Raw genomic sequence first — 18,732 nt, forward strand, 5'->3', positions numbered from 1 at the left:
GTCTTTGTTATATTTTCATAGATATATGTGGTTTTGGGAGGAGATTTCTGCTGCTCTACTCACGCTGCCATCTTGGCTCCACTCCCCAATTTTTTTTTTTACTATGGAGGAGATGAACTTAACATGTTTGTTATTGTACCTAAGTAAAGCCATAGTAGACATAGCTAGATATGTTTTGTGTTAGGATATATTTTTTGGATAACATTGTGTTTTTCTAGAGTTAATAATTGCCTCTTTTTTATTTGGTAATTATTCTTTGGCCATTTATGTATTCTTTCACCTTCCAGCTGCTTTGCTGGTGTCTCAGTACAATTTTCCCCATGACAGATAACTTCGTGGTCCATTTTCTCCACTGGAGTCATCTGCCTTGGGATTTTCCAGCTGTCTGCTCCCAGCAGTCAGGATGCTCTTTAGGTCTGTCGCAGGCCCATGGACTTTTCCTTGCTGTCATCCTGAGAATTTCTTTTGCTGCTCTCCTCTTGGATGCCTAATTTCTGGATGCCATATCCTTTATCATTCTTGGCTTTTTACTCCCTTGTTTCTATGGAGCATATCCTTTCGTAGCTTCCTGAGGATAGATAGGAGGTAGAGTGTTTGAGATTTTTGCTTTTGTGAAAATGCCTTTGTTTCTGCCTCATATGTGGCAGGGAATAGGGTTCTGGAGTGGATGTCATCGTCTTCCCTTAGGCATGTAAAGGCTTTGCTTCATTGTCTCACAGTCTCCAGTGCGGCTGGCGAGAAGTACTGGCCACTCCCTTAGCGACTGAGTGTGTCCTTCTCCAGAAGCATTCTGTTGTTTCATGCGGGCTGGTGTGCTGTGTGCTGGGTAGGTCTTTAATTTGGTGCCTTCTCTCCTTCAGTTCCATAAGTGCCCTTGTATGTCTTTAATAAGTTCCCCTCTTTATTTTCTCCATTCTCTCTCGCTCTGAAATTTATTGAGCATTGGTCCTCGAGGACCGATGCACATTTGTATTATCTTTTATTTCTGTTTTCCCTTCCTTTTTTTTTGTGCTTTTAGGAGGTATCCATCTCCAACCCTTGTATTTTATTTTTGATCCTGCCACTGTATTTTCAGTGGTTAAGAACTTTTTTTAATGTTTATTCTTTTATTATAAAATAATACGTAGTGTTAAAATCCCAACAAGTACAATGAGTAAGTCATCCACTACTCAGAGAATGCCACTGTTAATATTTAGGTATATTTCATTCCAGGCTTTTTTTTAATTGTATATTTAATATTTTTTAAATCTGGGGATCACATAGCATAAACCATAAACCATTTTGTAAACACTTCACAGTGTTTTTATAACTTTTCCCTAATTTGTTATATATTCTTCTGGAAGATGAGTTTTAATGAATGTATTACATGTACCGATGCATCATAAGAACTTAACCAAATTCCAGTAGCTATCCATTAGGCAGTTTCCAGTTTTTGTCATGTACATATGTCTTTGTCTACTTGCCCTGTGATTTCCACAGATACATTCCTAGAAATGAATTTTGAAAAGTAGAAGTAAAACCTTAAGATTTTCACTATGTGTTAACAAATGACTTTCCAGGAATGTACCAGTTTATAATCCCAAAAGCAATTATGAGTGTCTGTTTTCCCATATGTTCATCAATCCTGGATATTGTCATTTATTTCAAATCTTTACAAAAGTGATTTTATTTAAAAAAATGCTATCTTGTTTTGATTTGCATTTCTTTTTTTTTTCAATTTTTGTATTAGCTTTATTGAGGTGTAGTTAACAATAAACTGCACATATTTAAAGCGTACAACTTGATAACTTTTGACATACGTTTACACTTGTGAAACTACCGCGACAATCAACCCAATGAGTACAGCTGTCAATGCCAAAACATTCCTTGTGCCCCTTGGTAATGTCTCTCGCCCCCACTGCCCTGCCGCCTGCCCATCCACATGATCTACTTTCTGTCATTATAAATTACATTTTCTCAAGTTTTACATAAATGGAATTATACAGTACATACTCTTTTTTTGCCTGGATTTTATTCAGCATAATTATTTTGAGATGTATCAATGTTATTTTGGGTATGAATAGTTAATTTGTTTTTAATTGCTCAGTAGTATTGTATTGTGTATTATATACGACAATTTGTTTATCTATTCAACCATTGATGGACACTTGGGTTGTTTCTAGTTTGAGGCTATTATAAATAAAGCTGGTATGAATATTTGTGCACAAGTCACTGTGTGGTCATATACTTCTACTTCCCTTGAGAAATTCCTAGGAATAGAATGGATGGGTTATATGATTTAAGTGTGTGCTTAAACTTTAAGAAACTGCCAAACTGTTTTTCAAAGTGGTTGTACCATTTTTCATTCCTACCAGCAGTATGCAAGAATGACAGTTCCTCCACAGCCTTGTAAACAGTTAGTGTGGACAATCTTTTAAATTTAAGACATTTGAATTGGGTTATAGTGGTATCTCATTGTGGCTTTTAATTTGCATTTTTCTAATAGCTGGTGATTTTTATTTTTTATTTTTTTACTTTGTTATCATTAATCTATAATTACATGAAGAACATTATGTTTACTAGGCTCCCCCCTTCACCAACTCCCCCCACATACCCCTTCACAGTCACTGTCCAGTAGTGGTGTCCAGTGTAGTAAGATGCTGCAGAATCCCTACTCATTTTCTCTGTGTTGCACAGCCCTCCCCGTGCCCCACCACACTATACATGCTAATTGTAATGCCCCCTTTCTTTTTCCCGACACTTTTCCATCCCATCCCACCCATACTCCGCAATCCCTTTCCCTTTGGTAACTGTTAGTCCATTCTTGGGTTCTGTGAGTCTGCTGCTGTTTCGATCCTTCAGTTTTTCTTTGTTCTTATACTCCACAGATGAGTGAAATCATTTGGTACTTGTCTTTCTCCACCTGGCTTATTTCACTGAGCATAATACCCTCTAGCTCCATCCATGTTGTTGCAAATGGTAGGATTTGCTTTCTTCTTATGGCTGAATAATATTCCATTGTGTATATGTACTACATCCTTTTTTTTTTGTGAGACGGCATCTCTCATATTTACTGATAAAATGGTTGTTAACAACAATAAAATTCTGTATAGGGGACTCAATGCACAGTCATTAATGAACCCCAAGCCTATATCTCAACAGTCTGCAATCTTCTGAAGCATAACAAACAAGTTCTTACATGGTGAACAAGGTCTCACATAGTGAATAAGTTCTTACATGGTGAACAGTGCAAGGGCAGTCATATCACAGAAACTTTCGGTTTTGATCACACATCATGAACTATAAACAATCAAGTCAGATATGATTATTTGTTTGGTTTTTATACTTGATTTATATGTGAGTCCCACATTTCTCCCTTATTATTATTATTATTGTTTTTTAATAAAATGCTGAAGTGGTAGGTAGATGCAAGATAAAGGTAGAAAACATAATTTAGTGCTGTAAGAGGGCAAATGTAGATGATCAGGTGTGTGCCTGTAGACTAAGTATTAATCCAAGCTAGTCAAGGACAACAAAACATCCACGGATGCAGAAGATTTCTCTCAAAATGGCGGGGGGGGTGAAGTTCTAAGCTTCATCACTGTTGTTCCCCGATTTCTCACCTGATGGCCCCCCTGCGACTGTGCCTGTCTTAGGTTGTTCCTCCCTTGAGGAATCTTACCCGTCTCGCTAACCAGTCATCTTCCGGGGCCATACAGGGAAATGTAAAGTTGGTAAGTGAGAGAGAAGCAGTATTGTTTGAAAAGGTTAGCTTTTTACTTCTTTGCAGATTTATGCCCTGTGGCTTCTATGCCCAGCATTTGTCTTGAGGTATCTTTACTGCTTGGAAGAATTGTGATACTCGGTAATTTTCGATATGAGGCACTAATTCTTCTAAAGGGTTGTAATTAGGAAGAAGAAGAAAAGCTATAGAAGTAGCATACGGAAGAAAACATGGGAAGATTGATTATTTCTTTGACATATCTTCTAGTAGTGTAACATAAGTGTGTATAGGTTTTAAACTACTAATTAAATTGCGCACATACATTAACATAATAGGAATACAGCTACATAACAAAAGCAGACCTACAATTACCAGCCATCTCCAGTGAAGCCAAGAAAACCAGTTAGGTACCCTAGGCATTTGTGAAAACTTATCAATGATATGATGGATATTGTCTAGCTGAATTTGAATAGTTTGAGAAAAATCAGACAAATTAAAACAACACATTCCTGGGAACTGTTCACATCCCATGTGTTCTTTTAACAGTAGATAGTCTATAGTTGCACGATTTTGGAACACTGTAACTTGCACTTCTCCTAATTCTTGGTTGAGTTCCAGCAGTATAGATCCAGTCAAATTTGTTGTTTTACTGTATGCACAGGCCAGCTTAGATATCTCCTTCTTCATTCCAATGGCAAGTCCAGGAACCGGTGGGATGAATGCAGCTACAACTGCAGCAGCGCCAGGATCTTTGTTCAAGTCTTTTGATGATCATCTTCTGGAACGACTCTTCAAGAGGATGTTGATGTTGGAAGTTCTTCTTCATATTGTATCTTAATTCATTTTCTGTGTAGCCAAATCAGGCTTTGATCCTCTGTATAAACACAAACAAACCCTTTTCCCACACTTGGATATGACCTTTATACCATTGTGAAGAACCTATTGGAGATCACCACACAGGAACTGCTTTTTTTTTTTTAAGAGAAAGGAATATTATCAGAAAAATGTACTTCCTAGCTGATCATCTGACACCCTTTAAAAGATCAAAATTAAGGATATGTAAAGCATGCATAAATCATTGATTTGCAGTTAGTTTTATCCTATCAGGGAGTAATCCCCCTTTTCTTTCTCTTTTTGTTTTGTTATCATTAATCTACAATTACATGAAGAATATTATGTTTACTTGGCTCTCCCCTATACCAGGTCCCCCCCACAAACCCCTTTACGGTCTCTGTCCATCAGCATAGCAAAATGCTGTAGAATCACTACTTGTCTTCTCTGTGTTGCACGGCCCTCCCCTTTCTCCCACCCCCCCATTATGCATGCTAATCATATACCCCCTTTCTTCTCACGCCCCCATCCGTCCCTACCCACCCATCCTCCCTAGTCCCTTTCCCTTTGGTACCTGGTAGTCCATTCTTGGGTTCTGTGATTCTGCTGCTGTTTTGTTCTTTCAGTTTTTCCTTTGTTCTTACTCCACAGATGAGTGAAATTATTTGCTATTTGTCTCTCTCCCCCTGGCTTACTTCACTGAGCATAATACCCTCTAGCTCCACCCATGTTGTTGCAAATGGTAGGATTTGTTTTCTTCTTATGGCTGAATAAAACTCCATTGTGTATATGTACCACATCTTCTTTATCCGTTCATCCACTGATGGACACTTAGGTTGCTTCCATTTCTTGGCTATTGTAAATAGTGCTGTGATAAACATAGGGGTGCATCTGTCTTTCAAACTGGGCTGCTGCATTCTTAGGGTAAATTCCTAAGAGTGGAATTCCTGGGTCAAATGGTATATCTATTTTGAGCTTTTTGAGGAATCTCCATACTGCTTTCCACAATGGTTGAACTAATTTACATTCCCACCAGCAGTGTAGGAGGGTTTCCCTTTCTCCACAACCTCACCAACATTTGTTGTTGTTTGTCTTTTGGATGGTGGTGATCCTTCCTGGTGTGAGGTGATATGTCATTGTGGTTTTAATTTGTATTTCTCTGATGACTCGTGATGTGGAGCATCTTTTCATGTGTCTGTTGGCCATCTGAATTTCTTCTTTGGAGAACCGTCTGTTCAGCTCCTCTGCCCATTTTTTAATTGGATCATTTGCTTTTTGTTTGTTGAGGTGTGTGAGCTCTTTATATATTTTGGATGTCAACCCTTTATTGGATCTTTCATTTATGAATATATTTTTCCCGTACTGTAGGATGGCTTTTTGTTCTCTTAATGGTATTCTTTGCTATACAGAAGGTTTTCAGCTTGATATAGTCCCACCTCTTCATGTTTGCTTTTGTTTCCCTTGCCGGGGGAGATATGTTCATGAAGAAGTCGCCTATGTTTATGTCTAAGAGATTTTTGCCTATGTTTTTTTCTAAGAGTTTTATGGTTTCATGATTTACATTCAGATCTTTGATCCAGTTTGAATTTACTTTTGTGTATGGGGTAAGACAGTCATCCAGTTTCATTCTCTTACACGTAGCTGTCCAGTTTTGCCCACACCAACTGTTGAAGAGGCTGTCATTTCCCCATTGTATGTCCATGGCTCCTTTATCAAATATTAATTGACCATATATGTTTGGGTTATTGTCTGGAGTCTCTATTCTGTTCCACTGGTCTGTGGGTCTGTTCTTGTGCCAGTACCAAACTGTCTTGATTGCTGTGGCTTTGTAGTAGAGCTTGAAGTTGGGGAGCGAGATTCCCCCACCCCCCCGCACTTTATTCTTCTTTGTCAGGGTTGCTTTGGCTTTTTGCGGTCTTTGGTGGTTCCATATGAATTTTTGAACTGTTTGTTCCAGTTCATTGAAGAATGCTGTTGGTAATTTGATAGGGATTGCATTGAATCTGTAGATTGCTGTAGACAGGATGGCTATTTTGACAATATTAATTCTTCCTAGCCAGGAGCATGGGATGAGTTTCCATTTGTTAGTGTCCTCTCTAATTTCTCTTAAGAGTGTCTTATAGTTTTCAGGGTATAGGTCTTTCACTTCCTTGGTTAGGTTTATTCCTAGGTATTTTATTCTTTTTGATGCTATTGTGAATGAAATTGTTTTCCTGATTTCTTTTTCTGTTACTTCATTGTTAGTGTATAGGAAAGGCACAGATTTCTGTGTGTTAATTTTGTATCCTGCAACTTTGCTGAATTCCGATATTAGTTCTAGTAGTTTTGGAGTGGAGTCTTTAGGGTTTTTTATGTACAATATCATATCATCTGCATATAGTGACAGTTTGACTTCTTTTTTACCAATTTGGATTCCTTCTATTTCTTTGTTTTGTCCCATTGCCGTGGCTCAGACGTCCAGTACTATGTTGAATAACAGTGGGGAGAGTGGGCATCCCTGTCTTGTTCCCGATCTCAGAGGGAAAGCTTTCAGCTTCTTGCTGTTCAGTATAATGTTGGCTGTGGGTTTATCATATATGGCCTTTATTATGTTGAGGTACGTGCCCTCTATACCCATTTTGTTTGAGAGTGTTTATCATGAATGCATGTTGAATTTTGTCGAATGCTTTTTCAGCGCCTATGGAGATGATCATATATTTTTTGTCCTTTTTGTTTATGGGGTGGATGATGATAATGGATTTTCGAATGTTGTACCATTGTTGCATCCCTGAGATCAATCCCCCTTGTTTATGGTGTATGATCCTTTTGATGTATTTTTGTATTCGGTTTCCTTTTATTTTGTTGAGTATTTTTGCATCTATGTTCATCAGGGATATTGGTCTGTAATTTTCTTTTTTGGTGTGTTCTTTGCCTGGTTTTAGTATTAGGGTGATGTTGACTTCATGGAATGAGTTTGGGGGTATTCCCTCCTCTTCTATTTTTTGGAAAACTTTAAGGAGAATGGATATTATGTCTTCTCTATATATCTGATAAGATTTTGTGGGAAATCCATCTGGTCCGGGGGTTTTGCTCTTGGGTAGTTTTTTGATTACTGCTTCAATTTCGTTGCTGGTAATTGGTCTGTTTAGATTTTCTGTTTCTTTCTGGGTCAGTCTTGGAAGGTTGTATTTTTCTAGAATGTTGCCCATTTCTTCTAGGTTTTCCAGCTTGTTAGCATATAGGTTTTCATAGTATTCTCTAATAATTTTTTGTATTTCTGTGAGGTCCGTTGTGATTTTTCCTTTCTCGTTTCTCATCCTGTTGATGTATGTAGATTCTCTTTTTCTCTGAGTAAGTCTGGCTATAGGCTTATCTATTTTGTTTATTTTCTCAAAGAACCAGCTTGTGGTTTAATTGATTTTTTTTATCCTTTTATTCTTCTTAATTTTATTTATTCTCTGGTCTTTATTATGTCCCTCTTTCTGCTGTCTTTGGACCCCAATGTTCTTCTTTTTCCAGTTTCAATAATTATGCCTTTAGACTATTCATTTGGATTTATCCTCCTACTTTAAATAGTCCTGGATTGCTATATGCTTTACTCTTAGAACTGCCTTTGCTGTATCCCACAGAAGTTGGGGCTTTGTGCTGTTGTTCTCATTGGTCTCCATATATTGCTTGATGTCTGTTTTAATTTGGTCATTGATCCATTGATTATTTAGGAGCATGTTGTTAAGCCTCCATGTGTTTGTGAGCCTTAATTTGTTTTCTGTTTACTGTTTATTTCTAGTTTTATGCCTTTGTGGTGTGAGAAGTTGGTTGGTAGAATTTCAATCTTTTTGAATTTACTGAGGCTGTTTTTGTGGCCTAGTATGTGGTCTATTCTGGAAAATGTTCCATGTGCACTTGAGAAGAATGTGTATTCTGCTGCTTTTGGGTGTAGAATTCTGTAGATGTCTGTTAAGTCCATCTGTTCTAGTGTGTTTTTCAGTGCCTCTGTGTCCTTATTTATTTTCTGTCTGGTGGATCTGTCCTTTGGAGTGAGTGGTGTGGTGAAGTCTCCTAAAATGAATGCAGTGCATTTTACTTTTTCCTTCAATTCTGTTAGTATTTGTTTCCAACATGTTGGTTCCTCCTGTATTGCATGCATATATACTTATAATGGTTATATCCTCTTTTTGGCTGACCCCTTTATCATTATGTAATGTCCTTCTTTATCTCTTATTACTTTCTTTGTTTTGAAGTCTATTTTGTCTGATAGTAGTACTGCAACGCCTGCTTTTTTCTCCCTGTTGTTTGTATGAAATATGTTTTTCCATCCCTTGACTTTTAGTCTGCGTATGTGTTTGGGTTTGAAGTGAGTCTCTTGTAAGCAGCATATGGAAGGTTTTGTATTTTTTATGCATTCTATTACTCTGTCTTTTGATTGGTTCATTCATTTTATTTACATTTATGGTGATTATTGAAAGATATGTACTTATTACTATTGCACGCTTTAGATTCGTGGTTACCTAAGGTTCACAGTTAGCTTCTTTACTATCTGTCTAACTTAACTCGCTTATTGAACTATGATAAACACTGTCTGATAATTCTTTATTTTTCTCCCTTCTTATTCCTCCTCTTCCGTTCTTTATATGTTAGGTGTTCTATTCTGTGCTCTTTTGTGTTTCCTTTAACTGCTTTTGTGAATAGTTGATTTTATTTTTTGCCTTTGGTTCGTTTTTGGTTGGTCTGCTTTCTTTGGTGTGATTTTATTTTCTCTGGTGATATCTGTTTAGTGTTTGGAGTGCTTCCATTTAGAGCCGTCCCTCTAAAATACCGTGTGGAGGTGGTTTGTGGAAGGCCAAGTCTCTCAACTTTTGCTTGTCTGGGAATCGTTTAATCCCTCCTTCATATTTAAATGATAATTGTGCTGGGTACGGTATCATTGGTTCAAGGCTCTTCTGTTTTATTGCATTAAATATATCCTGCCATTCTCTTCTGGCCTGTAAGGTTTCTGTTGAGAATCCTGATGATAGCCTGATGGGTTTTCCTTTGTAGGTGACAATTCTTCCCTCTCTGGTTGCCTTTAATACTCTGTCTTTGTCCTTGATATTTGCCATTTTAATTATTATGTGTCTTGGTTTTCTCCTCCTTGGCTCCCTTTTGTTGAGATTTCTGTGTCCTTCCATGGTCTGAGAGACTATTTCCTCCCATAGTTTGGGGAAGTTTTCAGCAATTATTTCAAATACACTGTCTCTCCCTTTTTCTCTTTTCTTCTTCGTCTTATACCCCTATAATGCGGATAGTGTTCCGTTTCAATTGGTCACAGAGTTCTTTTCATATTCTTTCATTCCTGGAGATCCTTTTATCTCTCTCTGCATCAGGTTCTCTGTGTTCCTGTTCTCTGATTTCTATTCCAATAACAGCCTCTTGTACCTCATCCAGTCTGCTCTTAAGTCCTTCCAGAGATGATTTTATTTCTGTGTTCTTCCTCCTAACTTTATCTGTTAGCGCTTGCATATTTCTCTGCAGCTCCATCAGCATGGTTATGACCTTTATTTTGAATTGTTTTTCAGGAAGATTGGTTAGGTCTGTCTCCCCAGGCTCCTTCTCGGGGATTGTGTGTGTGATTCTGGTCTGGATCAATTTCTTCTGCCTTTTCATGGCGATAGAGGTTGTCATGTGCAGGTGACGCATGTGTCAGCTGGGAGTGCAAAGTCCCTTCCCACTTGCTCCTTGCCTTCCTCTCCTGGGAGAACAGCAACGCTTACCGGCTTGTGCTGGGCCTCTGCACCCTGTCTGGGCCTCTGAATCTATCCTGGGTGGCTGTGGATGAGGCTCCAGATGGTTGATGTGGATTCGGCCCCTCTCTGGCTGCTCTTCTGCTATGGTGGTGTCGTGCCAGAGGGGGAATGGACGCGGGGCTGTTTATTGCCGTGAGGGGCCTCAGATGGTTAGGGCGCTGCCTCCCCAAGGGTTAGGGCACCTGGAGTTCCCTGGGATTCCCAGCTGCTGAGCAGTGTGTGCCAGGATGCTTCCGTCCAGCTGTGAGGCCCCTGTACCTTTAAGACTTTCAAAAAGCACTCGATTTTCTTTTGTCTCAGGGGCGCCGGCTGCGGGAACCACTCACAGATTTTACTGTCCCGTTTCCATAGTATCCAGCACCCCACACACTGTGTGTCTGTGCTTCTGCTGCGGATGGCTAGGGCTGGGTATTTAACAGTCCTGGGCTCCCATTCCCTCCCTGCTCCGACTCCTCTCCTCCCACCACGGAGCCAGGGTTGAGGGGTGCTCGCGTCCCACTGGGCCGCAGCTTGTTTCTTACCCCCTTTGTGAGGTACTGGGTTCTCGCAGATGTATGTGTAGCCTGGCTATTGTGCTGTATCTTCTGGTCTCTCTTTTAGGAGTAGTTGTATTTGTTGTATTTTCAGAAATATATATGGTTTTTGGAGGAGATTTCCGCTGCCCTACTTACGCTGCCATCTTGGCTCCTCCCTCTGTCCTTTTGAATATGAGATCTTGGTATCTTTTGTTAAATTCCTTGGAGTGGAAATCCTGGGTCAAATGGTATTTGTATTTTGAGTTTTTTGAGGAACCTACATATTGCTTTCCATAATTTACATTCCCACCAGCAGTGTAGGAGGGTTCCCCTTTCTCTTTTAGATTCACTTTTTAAATTTATTGTTCCAGATGGGTTGATGTCCTTTATAATAATGCTTAGCTTCCACTGTGCCTATAAGTTTGTTTTAAAAGAGAATCATTCTTAATTTACAATCTCTGTGGTGTATGTGTGTTATTACTGAGAGGAGTTCTTTAAGATGCCAGTATCTTTCTTGGAGTGAAACAATTTGTGTGAGATAAGTTTGTAGAGTTCTCTAGGTGGTATTTCTGGGGAGGAATTGGAGGCCACAGAACATGGGTGGATTCCTGTGGCTTGGGCTCTGGTCCTCTCCCTCTCTGGTCACAGAGATCTAATCTGTAAATTCACTGAGTCGGTGAGCCTTTGAGAGCCAGTCTGTGCCAACTACCGTGCTGAGGAGAAGCTAATTTACAGTCAGACGCCAGTCTGTCTATTTGCTGCTCATTGGCCTGGGTCTCTGCCTCTCGTGGTGGGTACTAAACACGCCCCTGCCTTGGACAGCAGTGCTCCGTGCATGCTGAGCAGGATCTGGGGACCAAATTGGTGCTCAGAGCATCATTTGGAATAGTGGAAACTGGTTTTCTTAGTAACGTAGTCACCTAAGTCACGCGCCCGGACAGCCAACCCGCTCATCCTTTGGGTGTTGTGAAGACTTGGCTGCCATTACTGGCATGATAGCACCTTCCCTTTGGGTTGTCCTGTAGGTCTAGAAGCAGTCTCATTCCCTGGTTTCTCAGGACGGCACTGCGGGCAGTATGCTGTCACAGTTCTGTTGGTTTTCACATTTCCCGTCCCCAAGTGGGTCTCCTGGCAGTAGCAGGGACCCATTCACCACCTGTTTCTCACCCAGAGGGCTGCGGGCATTGGCTGGTACTCTTTTCTCCTTGACTTCATTATTGTTGGTATTTTTTCCTGCTTTACTTTACTTAGTGTCATTTGCTGAGCCTGTCCCCAACACTATGGGTACATCTTTTCCAGAATCTGAGGTTTTCACTTGGGTATAGAGGGCACAGATGCTGAGGAAGTTCCCACTTACAGTTTATACGAAAGAGAGGAGATAGGCATATTTGCTAGGTGCTCTGGAATATCCTGAATTTGGGGCAGTTCCATTTGGCTCTGGGAAAGTCTCAAGTTGTTTACAGTTTATCCTCTGTAGTAATTTGGAGCAAGTTTTATGAAATTCATGATAAGCTTTGTAGGAGTTTCACCTTCTGGATTTTTGCTTGCACAGGTTCTCTTAAAGGCCTTCATAGCGAGTCTGAAGTCAAGCTCCCCTACCATCCGGCGGACAGCAGCTGGCTCAGCAGTGAGCATCTGCCAGCATTCGAGAAGGACGCAATATTTTTACAGCTGGCTGCTAAACGTGCTCTTAGGTAAGGTGCAGGCCTGTGATTGTTTCCCGTGGTGTGGTAGTCTCTAGCATTTACTTGAGACAGACAGACCTTTGATGTTCTTTACTTCAGCCTCCAGACTAAGCCTGTGGCGCTCCTGACTGGTAATGTGAACTGTGTTGAGGCTGCTGTGAGCCAGTGTGGGGTGTTTGAGATCAGGAAAAGGCCCCTTCTCTGTGCAAAGTACAGGCACAGCCTGCCCAAGGACTGCTCGCTGGTCGTGGGTGTAAGCTGTGTGCAGCCCCACCAATGTCCCGTTGGGCCGCAGAACTGCTCAGCTGTACGCGGTGGCCTTGTGTGCAGTGAGCTCCCGAGGCCTGAAGCCGAGCCTCAACCCCAGCAGGTTCCCTGTACAGGTGTAGGTCTGTGGGCTGCTTCTCCTGTACCAGGGAGTTAACATGCACAGGTGCTGAGGGACTGTAATGGGAAAGGCTGTCTGGCTTTCACACGCAGTGAAACTCCCAGGAGGGGCTTTGCTACACTAAGGTTTCACGGGTTACCCTTGAGAGCCACTTGTGGGTCTTGGCCACACGAGGAAACGCACCGTGGTCCCCACGGTCGTGTTTGTGCTGTCTTCATTGCTCACCGCCAGCCTCACTGTCAGGTTCTCTGGGTCTCTTGTTGTTGATAAATTAAGCCACGATTCTTTTGGTGGATCAGGTGTTCAGACGTCTGTTGCTGCCTTCGTAGGTTTGTTGGCTCCTGCCGAGGATGAGCACCCTGCCCTCCTGACCCTCGGAGTGCTGCTCACACTGAGATACTTGGTGCCTTTGCTGCAGCAGCAGGCCAAGGACACGGGCCTGAAAGGCAGCTTTGGGGTGACGTGGAAAGAAACAGAGGTCTCTCCCTCGACAGAGCAGCTTGTTCAGGTAGGAGCCACATCTTCCTCTAGTGCCTGTACATAAGTGACTGACAGTCAATCAGACTGTCTGGAAGAGAGGTGGCAGAGCCAAGGCTGAAGAGGCCAGAGCCAGACCCACTGGTTCAGTTTCTGGGTCACGACCTCTAGCTCTGTGACCAGTGTATGGCAGTGACATTAGTAAAATGGAGGTGCGCTCTCATAAGGTGCTGAGAGTATTACATAAACCCCTTGGGCCCCTGCCTGGCAGAGAGGACACTGTTGTCCTGTTTCTAAAACCAGGGCTTGGGAGATGTGTTTGTTCAGTAGACATTTACTGAGCCACGCCATGTGCTGGGCACTGGGGCAGGTGCAGGGGAGACAGCAGTGAGCATTTGGGTGTGACCTCTGTCCCCTGGATCCTGTGGTCTGCACATTAGACTACCTGCAAGGAAGGTGGGAACACAAGGCCACAGGGGAGTCAGAACAAATGCTAAAACTTGTCTTCCCGATCCAGAGAAAGCCTATGACAGTTCTGGCACATTGGGGTCAGTAGGTGACTGAGTTCTCTGCAGCGTGCTCTTCCAGGCCATTTCATTAACCTTGTACCAGTGCGGCTGCGTTTGAGCAGCCGTATTTTGTGCCCTTCACTTTGAGATGTTATGTCTGGGTTTATACTGTGGTCACTGTGTCGGGTGCTTTGAAGCCCTTGCCCTTTCTGCAAGTCAGATGAACAGATGACACATATAGGGGTTGAGGCACACAGCCCGGGCTCCTGAGAGGGGTGCCTCGTCTCAGTTGTCTGCTTTCAGTTTATTGGTGACATTGTAGTTTATGGGTATTTGGGTCAGTTGGATTTTGTAGGGTACAGAATTGTAAGTGGCTAAAACGGTGTTCTTGCAAGGCAATCGTGAGCTGAAGATAGTGCTGATGATTGAGGCATTGAGGCAGGTGGTACTCGTAAGGTGTGCAGGCCCCTCCCTGCCCATGGGAGGCCTGGGAGCGGTGGCGGCGCCTGAGCAGGCCTCCCGGAAAGCAGCCGGCGCACGCCCTGCTTCGACCGCCGTCCCTCCGCTGTCTCCCCGAACCAGGTGGTGCAGGCTCAGCAGCTAGGACGGTTCAGCGCCCCCATTAAAAGTCACAGCTGAGCGCATGAGCGAGCAAGAAGGGAGTGAACGGCGGTGACAAATACACTTCTAAGACAGTTTATTTCATCCTTACCTGGTTTTTTGTTTTGCTTTGATTATGGAGATTTCCAGGCATACACAAAAGTTGACAGAATAGCATAGTGGCCCCTCACCTCAGGGCTGCTCACGTGTTCACTTAGAGGCCACACCCTTCCCCTGTGTTGGTGCTGCTGTGAAGCTGTCCCACCTACCCTGTTATTTTATCTGTATTTCAGTATGTATCCTATAGAGGAGGACACTTTGTTCTTAAAACTCAGTGGTAGTGCCATGTCACACCTAAAAGAATGAACATGCACTTAACCTCACATAGCCATTCACCCACTGTCAAGTTTTCCTGAGCTGATGGTTTCCCTTGAGTTCCTTTGATGAAGAAATAGATTGTCCTGTGGAACTCCTGGCAATCTGATTTATGGCTTGTCTCTACTGAATAAATCAGCACATTTCTTTGTTCTCTGTATCTCCTTTCCATTGATAATTGGAACTAGAGCCCTGTCAGATTTTGTGCATATTTGATTATGCACATAATAACTGAGGTCAGCTTATATAGTATTTTAGAATAAATAAAACATAAGTATTGGGGCTACATACCCAGAATTTTTTTCTGGTGTTTTAAAAAACTGCCTAGTCAAAAAAGTTTGAAGACCATTGGTCTGGTGGGAGAAGCCAGCAGTCACTAGATGGCATGGTGAGGTGGGGAGTGCAGGGCACTGTAGGAGCACCCAGCAGGGGCCCCTGCATGGCCAGGGTCAGGGAGGCATGCAGGGAGGGGCTGAGTTACAGGCTCTGTTTAAGGGTGAGCAGGATCTGACCATGAACTGGGAGTTGGGAGAAGAGAGTTTTCTAGGCAGAAACTGCAACCATTGCCAAGACCAAGGAGAGTGAGAAAGAGGGCACCCAGCTTGAGTGAGGGTACAGGCAGGCATGGGTGTGGCCCTTTGTGGGTCTCAGGGCTCTCTCCTAGATGAGCAGGTATGCTGGGGAAAGGTGAGGTCTGAGAGGTGTTGAAAACTGTGTTCAGCTAGGGTAGCAGTAATCCTGGGAGGACAGGGGAGGGGCATAGGGTGTGCTGCTTATTTAATTAGTTACTGACTTTCTTAATACTTACTTCTCTCCAAAGCTATTACATGGTATAGCACCTTGTTGAATTACGAGCTAGATATGTTTTAGAGACAATCTTAATCTGTTTTCTTTTGAATACTAAGCATTCTGAATTAACTATTTTTATTAAGAAGCTCATTTCAGCTAATGTAGTTTGGCTAACTGTATTTACAAAGAATTTAAAATAATCCTGGGTGTGGCTAAACTATTAAACAAGTGTGGGCAAAGTCTGTGTACTTTCAGATATTCAAGAACTCAATTTTCTGTTCCTGTACACTTTCTGAAGAAGTTATTTGACATTGTATTTCAGCAAAATGAGAAGTATATTTAAAAAATGAGGATGCCCTTAAAGCCAGGAAACAAGGCACCTCACTGTGGGAAGGCAGTGGGAGCACTTCCCAGCAGTGGATGTGCAGCGTGCCGTGCAGTGGGAACAGGAGGCCAGAGGTGCTCCAGGGAGCCCCACAACAAGTGTGACCAAGAAGCTGGGGAGAAGGGAGGCAGGCGTGTACTTCAGCACAGGTGGGGAGAGGCGGTCAGCCGCACTAGGAAAGCAGGCAGATTTATAAAAGAAAGTTAGGATCCAGTAATGAAGCAAATTGAAAGTTGAATAATTTTAGGTAAGTAATAGATTATGGTAAAAGAGAATGCGTTTAATTATTACCCTTGGTACATTCTGTTTCAAGTGGCACAGGACTAGTAATAATGAAATATTTCTTTATTTTGGGGTCTGGTCACATTAATAGGCTTTGCAGTGAATAGTGTTTATGGAAACATGGTAAGATATGTACTTTTTAAAATTCAGCTTTTAGACTCATCCTCTAGGCATGGCAGATGTTTTAAATAGTGATGCATAGTAGATGTCAATGTCATATCTTAGTGATAGGAAACTGGTGGTGCTGGGACCAGAATTTGGGAGGGGCCGATGGGCTGAAGGGCAGATGGGAGTATGGGAGGCTGGTTTTCTCACTTCACGTAGTAAGTTTGCTCAAAAAAATACATGACCTCAGAATCAAGGTGTGAGCTCATGAGCTAGAGCAGGGTCAGCAGCCTCTCCCTGCATTGGGCCAACCACTGAGCTCTACTGGTGTAGCAGGAGGGTGGCCACGGATGGACACAGACGTGGCACGTTCTAGTGTAACTTTCTGTACAGGACAGGTGGTGGCCTGATTGGGCCTGTGGATTGTGGTTTTCAGACCTGTGACCTGGAGTTTCAGAGATTGCCATTAAGCAATGATTAAAAGCAGTTACCTCTGAGACTTCTTTCTTATTGTATGCCTTCCTCTGCTGTTTTGTTAAATATGCATCTTATTTTCATGGGATTAAAGGCAGCGCTGCCTGATGTATCAAATAAAAATACAGGATTCCATTTAAATTTGAATTTCAGAGAAATAGTGTATAATTTTGTGGTGTAAGTCTGCCTGAAATCTCATGGGACATAGTTATACTACAAAATCATCTGTTGTTTATATGAATTCCAGTTTAACTAGGTGCTCTGTATTTTATTTGGCAACTAATTAATGGGAAAAAGAATAAATCCAGTGTGTTCACATAATGTGATACAGTATTAAAAGTACTAAGAAACTTGACACAATGCCTTTAAAATTTGGGGAATCTCTTCCTCCGTGGCTCACCAGTTTGGGGAGACGAGATCCCAACTAGCATGCTGCTGCTTTTGTGAAAGTGCTCTGCTTATTTTAAGGAATCAGTGTAACAATGAAAGAAATCAATGCGGTTTAGAAACCACATTGGAGTTGATGATCACACTGGTAGAAGCAATAGAGAAATTTTTAGGGGGGAAATTAAAGGCACAGATTTGCCAACCTAAGACTATCAAAAACAAAACCAGTGAAACTTTAGGCATATTTTAAACCAATGAGGGTACCACTTGGGTGTCTCTGTTTCTAGGTTTACGAGCTGACCTTGCACTATGCTCAACACCCAGACCACAATGTTGTGACTGGAGCATTAGAACTCTTGCAGCAGCTCTTCAGGACGCCTCCACCAGGGCTCCTGCAAGCCCTGACCACGCCGGGCGGTATCGGGCAGCTTGCTGCGACCCAAGATGAGCCCAGCTGCCGAGGGCGAAGCGGGAGTATTGTGGAGCTCATAGGTAAGTTACTGGGGAGGCTGACTCAGAAAGAGCCCTGTAGTAACACTGGTTATCCTCTGTTGAATTATGGGCCTGGTGCTGTGCTGAGCAATTTACATCTCAATTCCCTATGAAAACTGCAGTCCTTGTCTACAAACAGAAGTAATGTGTAGAAAAGTAAAGTGACAAAATGAGGCCAGCGTTTAGAGCTCGGCCTCCGGACTTGGCTGCCTCCCCATGGCACTGCATGGATCGTGAATGAAAACATCAGGGAAAGGATTTCCAGCGCTCTTGTGCCCCTTTGCCCAGACGTGGGATCTTTCGAGCGTCGGCAGGGAGTTCAGAGCTCTCTCTTCCTCTGGGTCCTGCTCTGCTGTCCCGACCGTCTCTGGAAACCTCCTGTTCCTCCTCTTGCAGACAGTCCTCTGCCCTCTCTCTGCCCTGCTGCTGTGGGCTGTAGGGGGATGGGGTCTCATCCCCATAGGGGTGCTACCCTGTAGCCTGGCCATCTCCTCCAGCCTCAGTGGGCCCCGTCTGACCCAGAGTAGCCCTTAGGGGCTGGAATACGTGGGAGCCCCGAATCGCAGCTTCTCACGCGGGGTTTGGCACAGAGGAGGCTTCTGCCGCTTTTGCTGAGTCTGGACCTCCCTGAGGCCCTGCGGTGTGGGGTTGGTTAAGTGCGGCCGGGTGTGGCTGGGCCTTTCTCCCAGCACTGACGAACTGGAGAGCCTTTGACTGGACGTCTGGCTGCTGACTCCCTTGAACACAGTTCTTTGCCTGAGCCCTGAGCAGAAGGCGTTAGTGTGCCTGCTCCTTGCCCTTTGTAGTGGGGAACCCTTTTCTCTGTGGAATACTTGCCTTACAAATCATTGCTAGAAGTACTCATTTCTAATGAAAATTTCTATTTGATTATTAGTTGATCAAACAATCTGAGATTTCTGATGTTTTTAATTTGGTGTTTTAAATGCTCTTTATCTGAGCCCTTTGCTATTTT

At 42.7% G+C, this 18,732-nt stretch overlaps 1 protein-coding gene across 4 annotated transcripts in view; it reads left to right on the forward strand.

The window, feature by feature from the left end:
- Nucleotides 1-18,732, forward strand: part of HTT (huntingtin) — a 192,377-nt gene that overhangs the window by 61,252 nt on the left and 112,393 nt on the right. For all 4 annotated transcript variants that reach the window (XR_012131891.1, XM_073237967.1, XM_073237966.1 and 1 more), the window contains exons 7-9: nucleotides 12,364-12,505; nucleotides 13,214-13,392; nucleotides 17,555-17,759. Coding sequence is in view for 3 of the 4 variants with exons in the window: in XM_073237967.1 (XP_073094068.1) it covers nucleotides 12,364-12,505; nucleotides 13,214-13,392; nucleotides 17,555-17,759 (526 nt within the window). In the remaining variant the exon portion in view is untranslated. The remainder of the gene's footprint in view (nucleotides 1-12,363; nucleotides 12,506-13,213; nucleotides 13,393-17,554; nucleotides 17,760-18,732) is intronic.

This window comes from Manis javanica, chromosome 5 (genome assembly GCF_040802235.1).
Source record: "Manis javanica isolate MJ-LG chromosome 5, MJ_LKY, whole genome shotgun sequence".
In the NCBI taxonomy this organism is placed as follows: Eukaryota; Metazoa; Chordata; class Mammalia; order Pholidota; family Manidae; genus Manis; species Manis javanica.